General features: G+C 32.4%; 3 protein-coding genes across 4 annotated transcripts in view; all 3 read left to right on the top strand.

Moving 5' to 3' along the window:
• LOC134715605 (VWFA and cache domain-containing protein 1-like) overlaps nucleotides 1-20,442 on the top strand; it is a 157,500-nt gene that overhangs the window by 39,580 nt on the left and 97,478 nt on the right. The window lies entirely within an intron of this gene.
• On the top strand, nucleotides 1,522-9,130 carry LOC134715695 (uncharacterized). The gene is made up of 4 exons (XM_063578049.1): nucleotides 1,522-1,763; nucleotides 3,146-3,205; nucleotides 5,836-6,052; nucleotides 8,144-9,130. The coding sequence occupies exons 2-4, from the start codon at nucleotides 3,167-3,169 to the stop codon at nucleotides 8,407-8,409; spliced, it is 522 nt and encodes a 173-aa protein (XP_063434119.1). The 5' UTR covers nucleotides 1,522-1,763; nucleotides 3,146-3,166; the 3' UTR covers nucleotides 8,410-9,130.
• LOC134715682 (uncharacterized) lies at nucleotides 9,238-12,586 on the top strand. 2 transcript variants are annotated; one of them, XM_063578029.1, is made up of 2 exons: nucleotides 9,238-9,348; nucleotides 11,455-12,579. In XM_063578029.1, the coding sequence occupies exon 2, from the start codon at nucleotides 11,601-11,603 to the stop codon at nucleotides 12,147-12,149; it is 549 nt and encodes a 182-aa protein (XP_063434099.1). In that variant the 5' UTR covers nucleotides 9,238-9,348; nucleotides 11,455-11,600; the 3' UTR covers nucleotides 12,150-12,579. The 2 variants fall into 2 exon arrangements, with proteins under 2 accessions (XP_063434099.1, XP_063434107.1); XM_063578037.1 differs by lacking the exon at nucleotides 9,238-9,348 and adding an exon at nucleotides 10,670-10,942 and having other exon boundaries at nucleotides 11,455-12,586.

Here is a 20,442-nt window from a genome sequence, read left to right as displayed (position 1 = left end):
AGTTTAACTTGTATCTTTCTGTCCAACAAGTTGACTAGGGGATGGGAATCACTTTTGATATCAAATCATAAGGGGGATATAATGAGATGTTAGGATTAAATACTGTAATCAGCTATAAACAAGGGCCATCTTTAAATACTTATGTGACTTGAGTGTATAAATATTTAGTCATATTTTTGTAGCTCTAAATATCTTTTAAGGTACATGCACTAGTTTATGCTAATAGATTGTTTACAAAGCAGAAAAAAGTACTATTGAAATATTAACGATTTAGAATTTTGTCAACACTACAGTTCAGAAATTTCTTGGTCTTTCCTACTCTGTCTTTAGTAGTAATTGGTAATGCTGCATTATACTTCAAATGGAAGTCTTGTTGTCTTTGATTTGACTCTACAAAAAATGTTTCTTGATAGTAAATGAACTTTCCCTTAACGGATTGTAATAAATCATATACATATTGGAAGTCAAAAAGTTGAGGTTTCAGTTATTCGTTTTAAAGTCTTTCAATCAACCAAAGGGAAAGATCACTTACTGAAAAAAGAAAAATTAAAATAAATTATTTCTGGATGGTTAATTGATTTTTCTTTGAATTATGGTAATGAAACTTATAAAGATGGAAAATAAAGTGAAAACTAATCAGCCGAAGGTTCACTTACTAGTAATGGCCACTGGAAGTGTCATTAAATTTTGCCCTTGTCCTGGACCATCCCAAAATTGGTTTCTATTTTCTAACTTCAAGTTTGCCTTAACTTAATATTATATAAACTTAAACACAATTATAATATTTCCATAAAATACAGATCAAGTTAGAATTTGACAGACATTACTTTTACTGTTCTCATGTTTTGCCCTTTTAAATTTTATATGTCAGCATCAGTGTCCCATGAACATATTCACCATTTGTATGCCCCCCTGTAGCAAAAGGGGGCATTAAGTTTTACATGTGTACATACACATGTACTTGCCTAAAAAACAAAATTTGTTTTGAGTTCTCTAACTTTAGTTTGCCTCAACCAAATGTTATGAAAATTATACAAAATGCTTATTACCATAAAACACATATAATGTTTGAATTATGGTGCTGTCACTTTTCCTGTTCTAGGGTTTTGCCCCTTTAAAAAAAGTTTTTTAATTTCAGGTCTGCAACTTATATATTCTTTCAGATTTCCGGAACATTTTGTTCACGGTGCATGAAATGTTGGGCAGATATATTACTTTGCTTTGTAATTGTTTTGACATTCTTGTGTCCTTATTTCTTCTCTCTTATATCTCATATATGTTTGATGTAGGGTTCTAAGGCTAGAAGGTGTAATACCTTTATGATAGTAAATCAATTTATTTTAAATCTTACATTTCCACTTTTATTTTTAAAACAGTATGCAAAATTAATAATCCAATATAGATGCAAAATGTTTTTTAATGTACTTTAATAATTTGACCCGTTTCTAATTGTACGGTTTATCAACAGATTTGTACATCATTAGATATGATTACGCCTGACCTTTTACATGTCCTAGTATGTAATGATTGCTGGGAGACAGTTCTGACAGTTTTTTGACAGCTATTACATACTGATATTGTTACCTGGATTTATGTCTCATATTTTTTAGTCAATTCATAAAATCAGTCATTCTCTAAAAAGTGTCAACCTTGTCGTGTTTAATGACACAGAATAACTGGACTTTACATCAGTTCTACCTAAAAGACGACATTTGAAGGCAAGTGGAGGAGGGTTCATCTTGATGAGAATATTGACTTTAAAGGTTAGTCACGATTTAGCTCTCAAATTAACAATGTTAATGTTACGATTTTGAATTTCCGTTCCGGAATTTAAGGTGATTAGGTATGAAAACCACCAATGCACTTAATTGTGTTCCCTGAATATGAATTACCTTTGCAAATGTATAAATAAATAAAATTAAAATAATAATATTTTTATGAATGTAAGACAAATTCATTTTAACGAGGAAACACGATTCGTCCTCTAAACTGTAGTAATAGCATTGTCAGCATACTATACAACTTTGTAGTTTGTGGGAGATAAAAGATGCGAGAGATTGATACACCAGGGGTTTTAGGGGTTTGTGATTGATACCAGGGATTTTAGGAACAAGGCTTGTTGCCAGGGATTTTGAGGGATATGGATTAATAAAGGGGATTTTATGGGTTGGGATATTGCCTCACTAAACGATTGAGGATGTAAGGATTACAGTTATAGGTGTTTCATAATTTTCTGAAGACAGGATTATTGAAGATATCTCAATGTTATATTTTTGTTATGAATGTCTGTCCTTTCCAACAAGTTTAATTTCGGTTGATGAGAATAATGACAGTATGAGTATGTTGATTAAAAAAATAAAATTGCAAATCTGTTTTTTTGGGTTTTTTTTTCATTCAATTTAATTAATACGCTCGCACGCCAGCCTCTTAGTCCTTCTAGAGAAACGCATGCTCATTTAAGTTATACGCTTAATGCATCTATGAGCCTGTATGAATTTTCGGTGGTTCGTCTTCTGATTCTAGAGGCATGCACAAACACTGATACTTGTTGCGTTAATCATACAACATGCATACAGACCAATATAAATATAAAGGATGAACATCCACGAAACAGTGACCAAACAACACAAACAACACACAAATAAAAAAACCCACAAAAACACATAAAATGATTCTGAGTTAACACAAGTTTTCAACAAAAGACAGATGTCTTAACAATATCTCAAAATCTAAATTGCCCCAAGTTTAAACAGTTTAATGAATTTAACATGAATCAGCAAGGCTGAGAAAACGAACAACACACACACTGCTCAATACTTTACCATTCATACTAATAAAATTACCGCCCGGTGTCAAGCAGGGTTGTCCAATTTCTGCTGAAATAAAATATGATTTATATATTAATGTGTCACCGTGAAAACGTCAATGGGACAGAAACAAAACAACAACAAAAAACCAACAAAAAAAAACCGTTTAGAGGTTAACACAAAGTCTCTAATAATAGAACAGGTGTTCTAGCTTCGTGACAATCACATTAATTAGTTGTTATGTAGTATTTCAATTTATTTTAGTTGTATTACATGTTTTATTATGTTGTGGTTTGTTTTAACAGCCAATATAAACACAATTACATTGTTACTTTCAGGGTGACTTTTTCAAGTTTTAGATGAGTCAACAAAAACTTATCTTTATCCTACTGCAATACGTGAGTTTTAATACGATTTTCTATTCTATTTTAGGACTTATCTTACCATTGTATAGTCTAGTCTATGATAAATAGGTGTTTGACACTCATAAAATTAAGGCAACGACAATTCAACTTCAATCCCCAATTTGATCATAAAAAATATTCTGGTCAAGCAGATGATCGTGAAAAAAAAATCAGACTTGGCGTACCCGCGTTAACATGCTCTCCAAAACCATTGTATCATGGGTCCAGTGTTATGCCGATTAACGTCCGAGAGCTGTATCCTAGGCGTTGGGTGATACGACCTACAATTCACTGCCTCGCGGCTTTGGTCTTGATAACGCTTCCTGTCATCTATAATACTACGTCCGAGATCATCTACCAGTACTCCATCATCGAGGATAGCGGGCTGCCAAGCTGACCAAACTGGTCCTGAAAGCAGCCGTTAGTGAAGAAATAACAACAAAATGGTCAACAAACCAAAAACAACTCTTCAAAACCAAGATTGCGGCCTACATATTGCGTCCTCTACTACTTGTTCCTGACCCACGGCATCAACATATGTTGAAGCTGACCAAACGCCTTCGGGCACCGAGCCGACTGTGCGAGGGCTGAAAAGCCAGTCAAGGTCGTTAAACACTTCCATATATATACTTGTAGGGTTGTCACTGACTCAGACGTACTTATATATATATATATAAAAACAAATCTAAATTGAAAACTACGTTCAATCTATGATTGCGTTATATATATACAACTCGTCTAAACATCAACCCAACAATGTTACATCTGTAAATTTGCTTTCGCTTTCGGTGGGCATGTGTTACCTTTCCACGTCATATATAGACTCGAAAAAAAAACCACCTATCCCCCAATTAAAGTTAAATTGTTGCTAGAGTAAAATTTTGCGTTTGACATTTCTAGAAATATATAAACTACTATTAGCTTGTTGCATATAGAATTAAATCATCCAATCACTCGAGAAAGAAGGCAGATACTTGGAAAATGCTTAACAAAGAAAATACCAACTGATAAATAAAGAAGGACATTTAGTTGCTGCATGGTTGACATTGTTTAGTCTTTATATAACTTGAGTTCATTTCATGTAATATTTTTACTCTGCTGTAGTCAAGATAAGTATAGATTTGAGATCCAAAACAGACTTTGTTGGATAGTTGTCTGATTTGCAATCATACCACATCTTCTAGTGTGAAATCCTACCACATCTTCTAGTGTGACATCCTACCACATCTTCTAGTGTGACATACTACCACCTCTTCTAGTGTGACATCCTACCACCTCTTCTAGTGTGACATCATATCAGATCTTCTTGTGTGACATCCTTTCAGATCTTCTAGTGTGACATCCTACCACATCTTCTAGTGTGACATCCTACCACATCTTCTAGTGTGACATCCTACCACATCTTCTAGTGTGACATCCTACCACATCTTCGAGTGTGACATCCTACTACATCGTCTAGTGTGACATCCTATCACCTCTTCTAGTGTGACATTCTACCACCTCTTCTAGTGTGAAATTCTACCACCTCTTCTAGTGTGACATCATATCAGATCTTCTAGTGTGACATCCTATCAGATCTTCTGGTGTGACATCCTACCACATCTTCTAGTGTGACATCCTATCAGATCTTCTGGTGTGACATCCTACCACATCTTCTAGTGTGACATCCTATCAGATCTTCTAGTGTGACATCCTACCACATCTTCTAGTGTGACATCATACCACCTCTTCTAGTGTGACATCATATCAGATCTTCTAGTGTGACATCCTTTCAGGTCTTCTAGTGTGACATCCTATCAGATCTTCTAGTGTGACATCCTATCAGATCTTCTAGTGTGACATCCTACCACATCTTCTAGTGTGACATCATACCACCTCTTCTAGTGTGACATCATATCAGATCTTCTAGTGTGACATCCTTTCAGATCTTCTAGTGTGACATCCTATCAGATCTTCTAGTGTGACATCCTACCACATCTTCTAGTGTGACATCCTATCAGATCTTCTAGTGTGACATCCTACCACATCTTCTAGTGTGACATCCTACCACATCTTCTAGTGTGACATCCTACCACATCTTCTAGTGTGACATCCTACCACATCTTCTAGTGTGACATCCTACCAGATCTTCTAGTGTGACATCCAAGAGTGTAAACTATTCACGAGAAATATGTTACTATCAAAGTAAATCACTGAAACATAAGGATACACACTACAATGTGCTAAGACAGCCGCTGCATTTGCGTATAAGTAACAACCTCACTTTGTTTCGACTTTTCTTGTAATATAACACGAGCTCATTTGGGGACACGAGGGACAAATTATCTTGACATTGCAACTTCTCCCATAAGCCCGCATCATTCATCAGTAAAAGCAAATACTGGTCGGCTCAGAGTCAGAATAATGTGCGCGAGTAGGATAACAAGTTAGCTTGCATGTTAGCTACCACATACAATCCTTACTTAAATAACGTGTCGTTCCAGTGTATAGAAGAGTACAATACAATACTAATTAACAGGTTCTTGTCGTGAATTAGGTTTGGGAATATACCCACTGACTGTACAATAACATTGACCATCCATTAATTTGTCCCACATGCAATAACGATTGTCCTTTTATTGAAGGTATTGCTTTGTTCATCAGTATACTGCTCCCTTACATTAGATGACCACAGCATAGAATCAGAAGGTTTACTGCCAGCTTACAACATAGTCAGTAACCGTGATGTCGTAGAAGGCAGTGGAGATGCTGGGGCCGCTCTACCAGAAAACGTTCGTCTAACAGCAGACAAATGTGACTGCTCAAATATAAACACAACACCTGACTCGAGGGTTTTCTACAGTAAGTATGATTTGTTTACAAAGATTGTGGATATAGTTAATCAGACAGCAAGCCAATTACACCACATAAACCAAAAAGACATCTAAAGGTCAATATTAAACAATGTTGACTGCTGTACCTCTAATTTTGTCTTTTTTACCCTTTATGTCTGTTTGTTTTGTTTATGCGTCGTTGTCAATAATAATGGAATTTGACGCGACTGTCGAAAAAGTGAGAGGTTTAGCGCTATATAACCAGGTTCGATCCACCATTTTCTACACAAGAAAATGTGTGCACCAAGTCTGGAATGTGATTGTCGTCAGAGCTTTTGATTTTGCCATTTGATTAAGAACTTTCCGTTTTAAATTTTCCTCTGATTTCAGTATTTCTGTCATTTTACTTTTTAACAAATTATGGAGCCAAATAGATCTAAATTTATCTATTTTTGTATATATGCATGCATGTAAAATGGCACAAAAATCTAACTTCGTAAGCGTTTGTTACTGATCTAACAAAGTCTCACTAAGTAACATCAATAGATAACTCCCTTTGTATATTTTGAAAGATCTTGATTGTCTAGGGAGAAGGTGCTGTCTAGATATATGCAGGTATTGCTGAAAATGGTGTTTTATTCGTTTTTTTTTTTTTAATGTCTTCTAATTGCTGCTCGCAAGGAATTAATCAGAAAATAAGTGAGAGACAGTTTTAGTCCCAACTAGAAAACCAATCGCTTGTCATCATACATCTAATTATAATCATATTAACAATTTCGTTTCATGTCTTTTAGGTGTTGTTTTTATTTACCAAAAAGGCAGGAATGGTTATTAGAACTACAAAATATTTTTACACTCTGAAATGAGTTAATAAAGCTTTGTTTTAAATATTTTCCGAATTAAACAAAGCACATATATTTATCCTAAATACCTGTACCTAGTAAGAAATATGACAGTTGTTTTCCATGCATTGCTTGATGTGTTTTAGTTTTGATTTGACCGTTCGTTAAGGGAATTTCCGTTTTAAAATTGTTAAGTTTATATTTTGTTTCGAGGAACATGTCTCTGAATCATTCTGAAAAAAAAGTCGAACACGAGATACATCCCCAACAAGGCAATTCTTGGGTAACACGGAAATATTGACTAGTTAACCGGGAGGCTCGCGGGTATAAAAACTTCGGAAAAAAATCAAACAGTTATTTTTCATTACAAATTTTATTTATTACCTTTATTAGTTGTTACGTTATCATATGGTACAAAAATCATTAAAAAAATTTGTGTTGGCCCCTGACAGATGACGTATAAAATGAAAATACCATTGAAAAAGCTCCAAATTATCTCCCTTTGGTGCAAAAATGTCATTTTATGGAAATGAAATTGAAATATTATCTTTTTTAACTCATCGGTGACCTATATTTTTTTTTATAATTATTTTCAAATGAGCTGTACTTAAACTAAAGTTTTGTAAAATTTCAGCGATTTCTGTAATTTAGTTCTTTTCTTATTTCGATATTACCTTTTTTCTGCTATTAGTTCAACAAAAAAAAGTAACTTTACAAAAATGTATGTTTCTTTAAAAAGCAGATTGTGAGCTTAAATTAACGGTGACCACAGCTTTTTATTTTATTTTTCTATTAAGTATAAGATGAAGTTCATTTGTAGAAAAAAATATAGCGAAATCCTATACTAAAATAAAATTTTGATTTAGACCCGCGAGCCACCTTAAGATGAAGTTTCGAGTGGAAGATGCGAACGATGGGAAAAAGTCAAAATAAAAAAAAAAAAAAAAAAAACGGACTCCAAGGTAATTTTTATCTTTCAAATTGAAGCAATCGGTTGAAATCGAGAACAATGTAGTTTCGTTATGTTCTTATTATTATACCTTATAGCTATCTTGTTTGTACCCACATAATTATGTTGACCAGACAATTCATTTTAAAATCGCTTAACCCAAATGATACGCATGGTATCTATCGTGTGACATAATATTATGAAACTGAAACAATAATGACACAGCCATTTGTATATAACATCGATGTCTGTATAGAAATTAACACTATCAATTATTGCCATTGGCTATCTAACCTTGCATTTGACTTGTCCACTTGTTTATTTTCAGATAGTCCCGAACCACTAGTTGTTACATCGACCCCATCTGTTGTAGTAGCTATAATAGTGATACTATCAATCCTCTTGCTGATCTGTATCAGTGCTATCGCCTATCTACTAGGTAAAGTTAAATATCTTAACATGAGACAGAGGGCACCAGCGCCGAACAAAACCAAAGAAGATTACGACTCAGATGAATACTCAGTGATGATGGATTGGTCGAATGAACCGAGTATAGTGATCAACCAAAAGAAAAATAAGAAAAGAGAAATATGAAAAGACTCTACTCATCTAAGTAAGAGGAAATGAACAAGATCGAAGAAGTCAACATCCGTAATGAGTCAAATGTTTAATAGTAACGAAAATGATTTACGGACATGAAGACACATTCATTATTTGAACATTGTAAAATATTTTAGTATTTTGATGTTAACACAAATTATAGTGACCTATTTGTACTGATAGTTGTGAATATGAGTGTTGTGCTTGATAAAGTACATAAAAAGAACAAGAGACCTTTATTATTTTTTTCTTCATTTTACACCTATTAAATGTAAGTTTGATTAAAAAGCGTCATCGTTAGAACCTATAAATGCAATCATTCTATAAAAACGTAATAGTTCTTTTATATTCAATTTTATTTTTTCGCAATCATTTACCATAAATGAAAAATCACTGTATAAAATTTATTTAAGTAATTAGTCTTTATACTGTGTTAACACTCACCTATATTTTTATTGGAACAAATTCTGCATTCTTGTAACTTGATATGTATACCATTCTTTTGTACTCTGTTTACTAGTTGTGGCTTTAATGTATTTTTGCTGGTAACCCAAATAAACATATAGAACCCGTACAATGTGTATATTGTTCTATAATGTTTCATAATAATGTTACAATATAAACACGATCAGTTTACATATTACTTTCAATTTAATTAATAAACATTTAACCTTTTAAAATGAAGACAATATGAATTGATATCTATGGTTCAATATATCTGTGTTTGTTTGACTTGTTTGATGTTCCACAAAAATCTCTCTACACCAGGCATGGCAATTAAAGACGCTTTTCACTCTTTGTTTGTATAATTTATACATTAACAATACAACTTGGTCAATATTGACATGGAGTCCTTCTCTATCCTTTCGTTAGAGTTTGCCGTTCTATCCCAATGATCATTTCAAACACAGATTTGCATTCTTTATGAAAAAGGTAAGATAATTTATGAAGTTTATTTAAAATTTATTAGTAAATTTATAAAAATAAAAGTATTGTTATAGTTTAGTTTTGATATACTATGTTCGGCAAGTTGTAATCAATTCCAGTTTTCAAAAATAATTAAAACACAAAATTTCGTATACGTTTAACACCCACTAATTTTTTCCACTTGACAACTTTTGATTGACGATAAAACGTTGATAGTTTATTTGATATAAACTTGTTTAACCTGTAAAATATATATGATTAAATTTGACTTAACTATATATTATGTAAGATATACAACTTCCTACATCATATGTAATTATAGTTATAATGTATGTACATAGACTTTAGTCACTTTTTGCCATAGACTAGTTGTTCGGCCTTAAGTTCATTAACGATAAGATGATGAAACCTGAAAGAACTTGCTAACCTTCTACGTCATTTGTTCTCTGGTTGAGAGTTGTCTCCGACAATCAAACCACAGTTTTCTTATTTTTATTTGATATATTAAAGAGTCGAAATGGTAAACTTTCATAAATTAAATTTTTTTGAGCATTTTTTTTTATTATTCCTTACTAAAATTTAATGGGCTCACATAACTCTATTTTTACTATGTAATTCCATTAGATGAAACGAAAACATCTTGCTAGCGGGCTGTCCTCTCGTGCGGAAAATATCATTGAGAATGGAAATGGGGAATATGTCAAAGAGACACAACAACACGACCAACAAGCAAATAACAGCCGATGACCATCTACGGTTAACGACTCGATGCCCCCCCCCCTCGCGGTCAAACAGAAGACTTTGAAAAAAATATTTGCTGCTTATCAACAGTATATGCAACATCATGTTCAAAAGTTGGAATTATGTGTTTGGCAAGAAGTAAAATCACAAAAATACTGAACTCAGAGGAAAATCCAATTGGAAAGTCCATAATCACGTGCAAAATGAAAAGACAAAACACATTAAATACGAATGGACAAGAAATGTCATATCTTGACTTGGTACAGGCATATTCAAATTTAGAAAATGGTGGATTAGACCTGGGTTTATAGCGCTAAACCTCTCACTTTGTTGACAGTCTCGCCAAATTCCTATATATTTACAATGATTCGTGAACTATTCAGACATAATAAATAAAATAGTCAAAATAGTTTAATTATTTTCATGTGAACGGTTATCTTTTGAATCACCCATGAACAAATCCCAGTTTATCGGTCTAGTAGGGTTCATGTTATCTTTTTGTAAAAGTTTCCGCTGAACTGAGTGAAAGTGAATTGTTATGTTTTATTTTATTTTGAATTACTAGTTGTAACCCTAGTCCGCAAACAATATCGGATTGTTGTCCCTACTTGATGACTTTGTTGTGATAATTCCAATGTAGTCAGTGTATGACCAAAACAAAAAGATCATACATAATCAACATATAGATTAAATACTTGATTCAGGAAATATTCAACGATTGTTTGAAAGCAAGAGTCGTCATGTTGGTTTAGAAGTGTCCTATTAATCATCACATTTTAAATGGAAGTTTAAAAGTCTTTTATTTATTAGTCTCGTTATATTTTGGTTGAAGTGACATATCTACCGATGCACACTCGAGGTAAGTGTTTGATTTGTCAGTTTAAAAAAACTCCTTTTAATTATGACGTTAAAAAGTGTGTATAAGACAGTCTTTAAGACTTTTTACTTTTGTTTTTAAGATACACTTATTCATAATTCAGGACTAAATTACTTTAACTTGAGTTCTACAAAATACACCGTGAAAGAGTTCTTTTTGTGTTCTACAAAAAAAAACAGTGATAGAGTTCATTTCGGGTTCTACAAAAAACACCAAGATAGGGTTGATTTTCGGTATATTTAAATGATTGAACCATTAGCTTACTGTTTATAGGAAACACGTTAGTGAGAACTAGGCTTTTAAAATATGCAAAAATAAATTTTATAGTTAAATTAACGATCAGATTCCTGTTAGACGACGCAATAACAATTGATTTAGTTCTATTAATCCTCTTTAAGGAGAAAAGTTTATGGAGTTTCTTATCAATCTATATTTATTCCGTCTTATAGAGAAGCATAACTAGTCCCTATAAAATGTTTTACATCTATTCATAGGTCGATTAAAATGTTTATCTCTATGACACGCAGACTACAGATTCGTACAGCTGGATGTGAAAAAATGTAAATTGGCATTTGTAACAAAGCTAGTATTTAAACGAGGATTAATTCATCTAGATTAAGAAAAGGAATATCTGAAACTCATGGCAGGAGCCAAATTACGTCAGAAAAGAACATGTTTGCTAAGTGAAATTAAAAAAGAACCTGTAACTATGGCAATGTTTCCACAATATGATCTGACGAAAGACGTTCGTTTCGAACTTATGAAGAAAGTGTTTGGATCTGAACATTTACACAAGAGACATACATTCTTGACTAAAGACACAGAGCGTGAGTGTAGAGCTCACGACAGGCAGAAAAAACTGGTACAAATAGAATACGATAGGGAAAAACAGAAAGTGCAACAACATTTCCTTAAGCTGTTGAATAATACTAATATTCCAATGGATGATCTAAGATATAGTTACAATAATTGGCCTCATAACTTCCACAACAAACCAACTAATAAACAAGAGGAACTCGAGAAAGCCTCTCTTGAATGTACTGTCACTTACAGAGATGGAAAAGAAATGTATTTTCCCGCTAAAAATAGGAATGAAATTCTACCAAAACTGAAACAGAAGGCAGCGAAACCAGAAATAGTTTATAGTAAAGGGACGAAATTTCCGTTGTATAAAGAATTCACAATGTGAAGATTATATGGGATATATTTACCTTGAAAACAACTTTGAAAACAAGGATTAACTTTTTTCGCTTTTTCTTAAACTTCCCTTTTTTACTCGAATGGAACGTTTCAATTTCATGTGTAAGTAACACGTCGTTTTAATGTTATATCTATGTGAAAAAGTAGAAAGTTTTAAAAAATGTTTCGGAAATATTAAACCATATCATACACATTTTTTTTCATTTTGTCATATGAGACACCTCATAAAACAGAAACAATTCTATTTTTGTGTTTTCCTCCAGCAATTACTTCCAGATTTTTTTTTATTGTGTATGACGTCTTCACACTAAATCTATCGGTTGTGTGTTAGTGTATATTTTAGTCTTTGATATATGAACATTTCATTAGTTGTTATTGGCTTTCAATACTCTTAGAACGGTACTTTGTATTTTGCAGTTATTGTTTTTTGTACGTTTTGTGTCGATTTAATGAGTCAAGACATTTTCACCTAATTTTTATATTCTTATCCTTATGTTGTGTTACTCCATCGCGCTATGTGTGTGCTGTTTTAATAGAAGGCTGTATTTCGACGGTTGTCGATCTAGTTTGTACAAAAAACTTCAAACCCAACCCCTCTGAAAATATCAGACTGCATCTTGGTTATTGTTGAGATTCGTGTTGTTCCATTTTCAGTTGTTTATGAAGTGTTTTATAAACTGTGTATATCTTATCGTTTTTCCCTCTTGCCATGCATGACATTGTCTATTTCCCCTCTACAATGTATTTTTTTATTGCCATCCTGTTATTCTCTTACTACTTTCTGTCACTTCCACAAATTGTTACTGTAACAACAAGTATGTACACACAAACTGCAGCTGCAACTGCATACATTTTCGACGGATTATCTTTTAAAACAATTAGTTAGTTATTGAAATGACACAACACTTCGATGATGCAAATACAATACACGTATTAAACTATTCAAATATTATTCATTACGTGTGTTTTGTTGTTAGGAATTTAAATATAACGTATTGCCATTGATATAACTATCGAAAAAATGAAAACAGAAAATTCGGACACTGTTAGACCTATGAAAACAAGAGAAGAAATGCAATTTGATAATACAAGAACAGCAGCAACAAACAAAACATAATATAAACATAAGCACTAATAAAGGAAACTACAACTAAATTTTATATAAGTTTCCGTTAAAAACCCAAGAGTAAATTCAGGTATCCTGGCAGAACTCTCATATCTTAATCCGCCTGTGGAATACGCCAGCTCGTCAGTTGTAAAAAAACAGTTCTTCATATCATCAAATAAGAGAAGCGACAGCATATCTAGAGAAATAAGTAACCTGTTATCAAACATTCGCCACATCTCATCTTATTGCATTTCACCTAGCCGTGATGGAAACCATACAACCGTATTTGAAATGATCAAAATGTATCTTGATCAAAGCATTTGATGTTTTGTACGCCAAACACAAGTATTGTCTACAACATAATCATCAATGACGCTCTAATCAAGAAGTTAGAAGTTCAAAGAAAGTTAAAGAGCATTGAAGACCCAAAGTTTTGAAAGGTTTTGTTGCAAAATATAGCTTCTAAAATATCTGGAGGTATTACACCTTACTATTTTAAACAATTCAAAGTTTCATAAATAAAGGCAACAGTTACAGCACATTTCAGTCAGTATGTAGCTAATGGTAATATATTTGGTTAGCTTGCTTGTTAGCTGAACCGTGAAGTCATTGTTAGGTAAGGTAAACTTCCCTCCTTTATTAGTAGACTAGCTTAACAGAGAGATAGATTTTTTTATCTGTTGAGCTAGTCTACTATTAAACGAGGGAAGTTTGCCTCACCTAACAATGACTTTACGGTTCAGCTAACAAGCAAGCTAACCAAAGATATTACCATTAGTTACATACTGACTGAAATGTGCTGTAATTTATAAATAAATGTATGATAGTATCAATGACAATTCATGTCAACACAGACATGCTGACTATAAGGCTGCTGTAAACATCAGGGAGAAAACATCCACCATTAGTCATTAGTGCAATCGACACAGTGGTGAAAAAAAACATCAAAGATATCCGGCCTGTAATTTCGAACGGCAGCCATGCGTTTGGTCTACAACATACTCAGTGAGCTCGAAACAAAAATAAATATTTATGCATTGGCCTTCTCAACTGTAAAATAACAAATATACCGAAATTCGAGGAACATATATAAAGATTGTTTTATTAAAAACATTCTACGTAAGATGCGCAGTAAAATCGATATTATGTTTATAAAATAGGGTGATGTGGAAGGTACATCCTAACACACAAGTTAAAAATAAACTCGTCATTGCAAAAAATGAAAAAGACCAAAAATACAAACAACTGTATACAAAACATACCATAGAAAACCAAAGACTAATTGATAGCAAAAATCGAACATCAATTTCATAAAATTGTTTCTAACACTATCCCTGCTAGAAGAAAAAAAAAGTCAAGATTACTTTTATTTTCAAACGACAAGTATTAATTACTGTCATTTTGTCGTTGACATGAAAATGAAGTTCTTTTGATAACTTAAGACCTGTGGTGCATAGTGATTTTTAAGAGTTTAATGCATTCTTATGTCTTTTTATGAAGATCGATTGAAAAAGCAGTTTACACATGTTCAAGTTAATAAAGCTTATTTAATAATCGAAAAATAAAAAACATAATTACTATTTAAATATGAAACGCCCGTATTACATGACAATATAAAGCACCTTCTATGTTCGATTACGACACTAAGATAGTTATATTTCCACTTCACAAATTTCGTTAAGAGTCACCTAGTTGCAAAATGTGCATGTCAATTCGGAAAGGGTTACTGATTGTCCATTCTTCCATTAACAGTTATTTTAACGTCAGTATATTCTACAGCATATTTTGAAACTTTGCCTCATTAACAGATTGAAATGACTAAATATGCAACAATTCTTACAATTAGTACGAAGAAGATGTGGTACGAATGACAACGAGAAAACTGTCTTCTATAGAGTCTAAATAACAAAGATGTCAGCAACTATAGGTCACCGTAAAGCTTTCAATAATACCTCATCAGGTAGAATTAGCTGTAAAAGCCCCCTTCTTGACAAAATTTTACCTGTTTTCCAAGCTAAGTTTTTATCTCTTTTTTTAATTGAGAACTTTATATTGGATATTGTATCACCTAACGGACATATTCAGTGAAACTTGTCTAAACAGAATCCTGCATAAACCGAAAACCTGTATAAACTTAACATGTGCTTCAGCACCGATATCTTTGTTGTTAACTTGATAAAACCGAATATAGAGCAAAACCGAACAAAATATGAAGTCACGAACAGGTTTAGTTTAAACAGGTTTCACAGTATTCGTTTACACTGCAGTTTATGAATGCAATAGTAGTTTACCGTTGGTCAATTATCGTAAATCGACTGGAAAGAGTTAAATCAAATTAACAAACATAAACTAAGGGGAGAAAATGAACTAAAAAAAAAAGGCTAGACCAGAAGCGTTATCAGGGTAAAAATTAAATAACCAAAAATACCGAAACCCGAGGGAAATTCAAAAGGGAAAGTCTATCATTAATATAATACTTCCATGGTTTGAGTAACAGGAAGCGTCTAAAGTAAAGGATTTAATTTATATCAGTGATATTTTACCACCGATTAATAAATGACGATTGGTTTCAGAAGTAAATGCAAAACAGTTATGACGATTGTTTACAAAACAAATGTTACTTCCCAAATTAAATTTTTCAAATGACCATGAACACATTAAATTTCTAGATAGATGACGCTGAATTAAATGGTTGTATATTCTTGTAATTATTTAGATATTGTAATAAATTTTGTTTCGTCCATTAGGCATTTTTTAGGGGAGTTGGGAGTTCTAAAAATGAAACTCACCGAAGATATCAATATTATGAATTAAAAACGGATAGGCAAAACCAAAGCTAAAATTCTTTTAAATGAATGTATTGTGTGTCATGTTAAAAAATCTTAATTTAAGTTTCAGATGAATATCATTGCCGATAGATGTTAAACTTGCAATGTTTATGAAAATTCTGTAGTATTTCATTTAAATTCTGTAATATTCGAACACTACAAGATGCCATATCTTTATCATATATTTGAAAATCAGGAAAAATAGGCATGTTGTCTAGTTTTATTCAGGTGTATCTTGCGCAGATGCAAATGCTCATTTAGTTTACTTTTTTTAGGTAAAAATATTCCTGTGTTATATTGTACCAACTTAGACATCAATTCACTATATCAGTAACAAGTATTTAATTTTCCTAGTTTGTCTCTTTTATTTAGTGTTTAAAAAATAATTTGGTAGGGAAATATGTATGAAGTTACGATACTGTTGTAAGGTCATTAACGATTGCATATTTTGGCTTTAATATTGAATCACTTATAGGGTCTTTGCATTGGAAATAAACACATTTATTAAAAAACCAGTTGTTGGCATGATACGGGTTATGTTTATCTTATATATTTTATGATGGTATAATTCTAAACACCTAACGGGAAGGATTGTGTTTGATATTCATATTATGAAGACACCATCTTTCCAACAGTTTAATTGATGTCTGGAGCTAACATGTCAGTAACTGCTAGTTGTCCTTTGTAAATGTAGGTATCATTGTCATTTTGTTTATTTGCCTTTGTTACCTATTATGACATAGGAATGAGATCTTAAAACGCCACATTTTTTTGTGCATTTCCCTTGTTAGGAGCCCAGCCTTTTTTCAGTCTTGTAGTATTTTTAATTTTAGTTTTTTTTATATATTTAAGATTTTACAATGACGTCATTATCTCCGAACTAGTATACATTTTTGTTTAGGGGGCAGCAAAGGTTTCCTTCTGTTTATTTTATTAACTTAAATTTGACTTATGCAAGATCTACATCCCAGTAACCCTATCCTCCACCAAAAGAAGATACGATTGGTTTAACCATGATTCATTAATTTCCTCATTGGGATTGTAGTGGGACTGTAGTTCAAAAAGCATAGTTTTTTCTTTAGTTTTGTTGTTAATCGGATAAATGAAACGTTTAAGAACATTTTCAAAATGGACACATGTTTTAATCCCATTCTTCTTTCTTTACAGTGGCAAAATGAAATGTGAATAATCTGGTTTTTCTAATTTTGAATTCCAAAATACAATGTCTTTTTCATATTTGAAGGAAACTAATTCAGATACCAGGTTTAATTTTCTATTTGCGCCAGACGCGCGTTTCGTCTACAAAAGACTCATCAGTGATGCTCGAATTTAAATTATACCATAAATAAAGGCAACAGTAGTATACCGCTGTTCAAAACTCATAAATCCATGGACAAAAAACAAAATCGGGGTAACAAACTAAAACCGAGGGAAACGCATTAAATATAAGAGGAGAACAACGACATAACACTAAAATGTAACACAAACAGAAACGGACCGAACATCAGACAAAATCCCACGAGAATAACAAATATAACATCAAGACCAAATACATGAATTTGGGATAGACAAGTACCGTGCCACGTCTTATCGCAATGTGAAATTACACTCAAAAATAAGAGAAAACAAACGACACAACGTTAAAATGTAATACACACAGAAACGAACTATAATATAAAAATGGCCATATTCCTGACTTGGTACAGGGCATTTTTATATTTAAACGGCCATTTTATATACATAACGCATTTTGGAATTTGAATCTACTATAGTAACTAAATGTGACTATGGGATATATTTGAAAATCAATTTGGATTTGGAACTGATTTTTGATCGTATGACAGTCTGAGAGTCAAGATTGTTACATTTTCCCATAATTAGGGCAGTAGTAAGGGGTTTTGAATTTTTATTCGTGTACGGTATTTTTTACAAAATTAAAATCACAAATATACTGAACTCCGAGGAAAATTCAAAACGGTAAGTCTCTAATCAATTGACAAAATTAAAAACTCAAACACATCAAACTACTGGACAACAACTGTCATATTAATGACTTGGTACAGACATTTTCTTCTGTAGAAAAAGGTATATTTAACCTGCAGATTATGAGATAACTGAAATCGAAATATCTTAACAATGCGAGACATGAAGGATTGAGATAAAAATTAGTAATTCAGGATTTATAAGACTTAATATTTATATATATCAATTTTTTAGACCAAGTATATAAAATGGCCGTTGAAATATAATATGCATCAGCTATAAAACCAGGTTTAATCCACCATTTATAAATAAGAAAATATCTGTACCAAGTCAGGAATATGACAGTTGTTATTCATTCGTTTGATGTTTGAGCTTTTGATTTTGTCATTTTCGGTTTGAATTTTCCTCCGAGTTTGGTATTTTTGGTATTTTACTTTTTACCAGTAACATTTATTGTTTAAGTTGATGTGTTTCCCTTGGTTTTAGTTTGTAACCCGGATTTTTTTTCTCTGAATCGATGTATGTCTTGTTTTTGCCTTTAACTATATATCTTTTGGTGATATAGTTTTCACGTATCAGTCCATGAAGATTGAAAATCCGGTAAAGAGCTTCTGAAGCATGTAATTTATGAAGCGTTATTCTTATTTAATGTCAATAGCATGTGGATTATAATGATGATGATGATGGATTGCCCCTACGTTTAGCAAAAAAATAAAGACATTTTCAGGACGAGAACATGACAATGTGATGGAATATAAACCCTACATGGTACTAGATCGACATGCTGAGCCGGATTGTTTTCGTGCCAGTTTACAAGGAAACAGTTCACATGAATACAGGTCACGGTACCCAGCGGAGAAGCAGAAACTGGTCTTTGTTTTGGCTTAAATCAAGGACCCCAATCACTTGTGGCGATCAGGCTACCACGACACTGAATATGCGTTAATTACCGATAGAAGACAACAAACAATCTGCTTTAAATGGAGTTGTATCAGATTCTTCTATAATATATCTGGTTAAGGACTTGAGGTAAAAAGGGCAATCTAAGATATAACAACAAAACGAAACACTGGAATATCGTAAATAGTTATCAAATGTACCAGGATTATAATTTTATGCGCCAGACGCGCGTTTCGTCTACATAAGACTCATCAGTGACGCTCACATCAAAATAGTTAAAAAGCAAAATAAATACAAAGTTGAAGAGCATTGAGGATCCAAAATTCCAAAAAGTTGTGCCAAATACGGCTAAGGTATATGACTGATTAAGTTATTTCTCTAACACTTGTATTGTGCATCGAATTAGTATAAGTAACTATTTATTTCAAAAGTACAATTGACTTCAAACGTATCAATTTATCAACCAACGAGTAGAGTGTGTATTAGATGGGAAATGTCTGATGATGTCAATTTGGACAAGTTATTATGTCCTCTATGCTCTTCAACTTTGTATTTATTTGGCTTTTTAACTATTTTGAGCTGAGCGTCACTGATGAGTCTTATGTATACGAAACGCGCGTCTGGCGTATAAAATTATAATCCTGGTACTTTTGATAACTATTATAACACAAATTATACTTGAGGATTCTGCTTGAAATTACTTCTTGGACAGATAGAAATATAGAAATTAACGAATTGAAATATACTTTTAGTAAGAGTAAATAATCAAAGTTATTATTTCTAATCAGATACCTACAACACTAGACGCAACCACAAACAAATCAAAATACTTCGACAGATACAAAATAAGATAATAATAACAACACAATTCATAGTAAAAGGATAACTAGAAACTGTAGACATAAGACATAAGACATTTTATTTCACTAAAGCCCCCACATGGGGTATGTTAGTACAACATTTTTTAACAAACTATAAAAGTATGAACATATTTACATATTTACATTAGAACATGGTTAACAAAGGTGCAATAATAGTATATATAATTAATACAGATATTTGACAGGAAGTACAAAATATAGTAACATGATTAAGCACATGTATTAAAAGGTTTTAATAACACTTTTACAAAATTTTGCTATTCCAGTAAGTATGAATAAATCTGGAAAACGTTTGGACATGAAGTCGTAATAGAGTTATTGCCCTTTGTATGTGTCTAATTCGAGTAGTATGTGTGCTATATCTCTTTCTTTACCTTCTGTTTTACACTTACTTCAGTATTATCAGTATCAAATAGTCACCAAAACCTTTATAAACTCATTTTAGATTTACCAGGCTTATAATTTGATACACCAGATGCTTGTTTCGTTTACATGACACATTAAAGATACCAGACTTGCAACTTTGTATGTCAGACGTGCTCATAAGACGCGTCAATGGCATTCGAATAAACTATCGAGAGA

The sequence above is a fragment of the Mytilus trossulus genome, chromosome 1, assembly GCF_036588685.1.
Source record: "Mytilus trossulus isolate FHL-02 chromosome 1, PNRI_Mtr1.1.1.hap1, whole genome shotgun sequence".
Lineage (NCBI taxonomy): Eukaryota > Metazoa > Mollusca > Bivalvia > Mytilida > Mytilidae > Mytilus > Mytilus trossulus.
This window is presented reverse-complemented; position numbering and strand designations above follow the sequence as displayed.

Coding starts and splice junctions, on each gene's coding strand:
- LOC134715682 (XM_063578037.1), top strand. CDS start 11,601: ATGGCAGGAGCCAAATTACGTCAGAAAAGAACATGTTTGCTAAGTGAA.
- LOC134715695 (XM_063578049.1), top strand. CDS start 3,167: ATGAGTCAACAAAAACTTATCTTTATCCTACTGCAATAC. Junction 3,206..5,835: donor TCTTTATCCTACTGCAATAC/GTGAGTTTTAAT, acceptor CTTTTATTGAAG/GTATTGCTTTGTTCATCAGT. Junction 6,053..8,143: donor TGACTCGAGGGTTTTCTACA/GTAAGTATGATT, acceptor GTTTATTTTCAG/ATAGTCCCGAACCACTAGTT.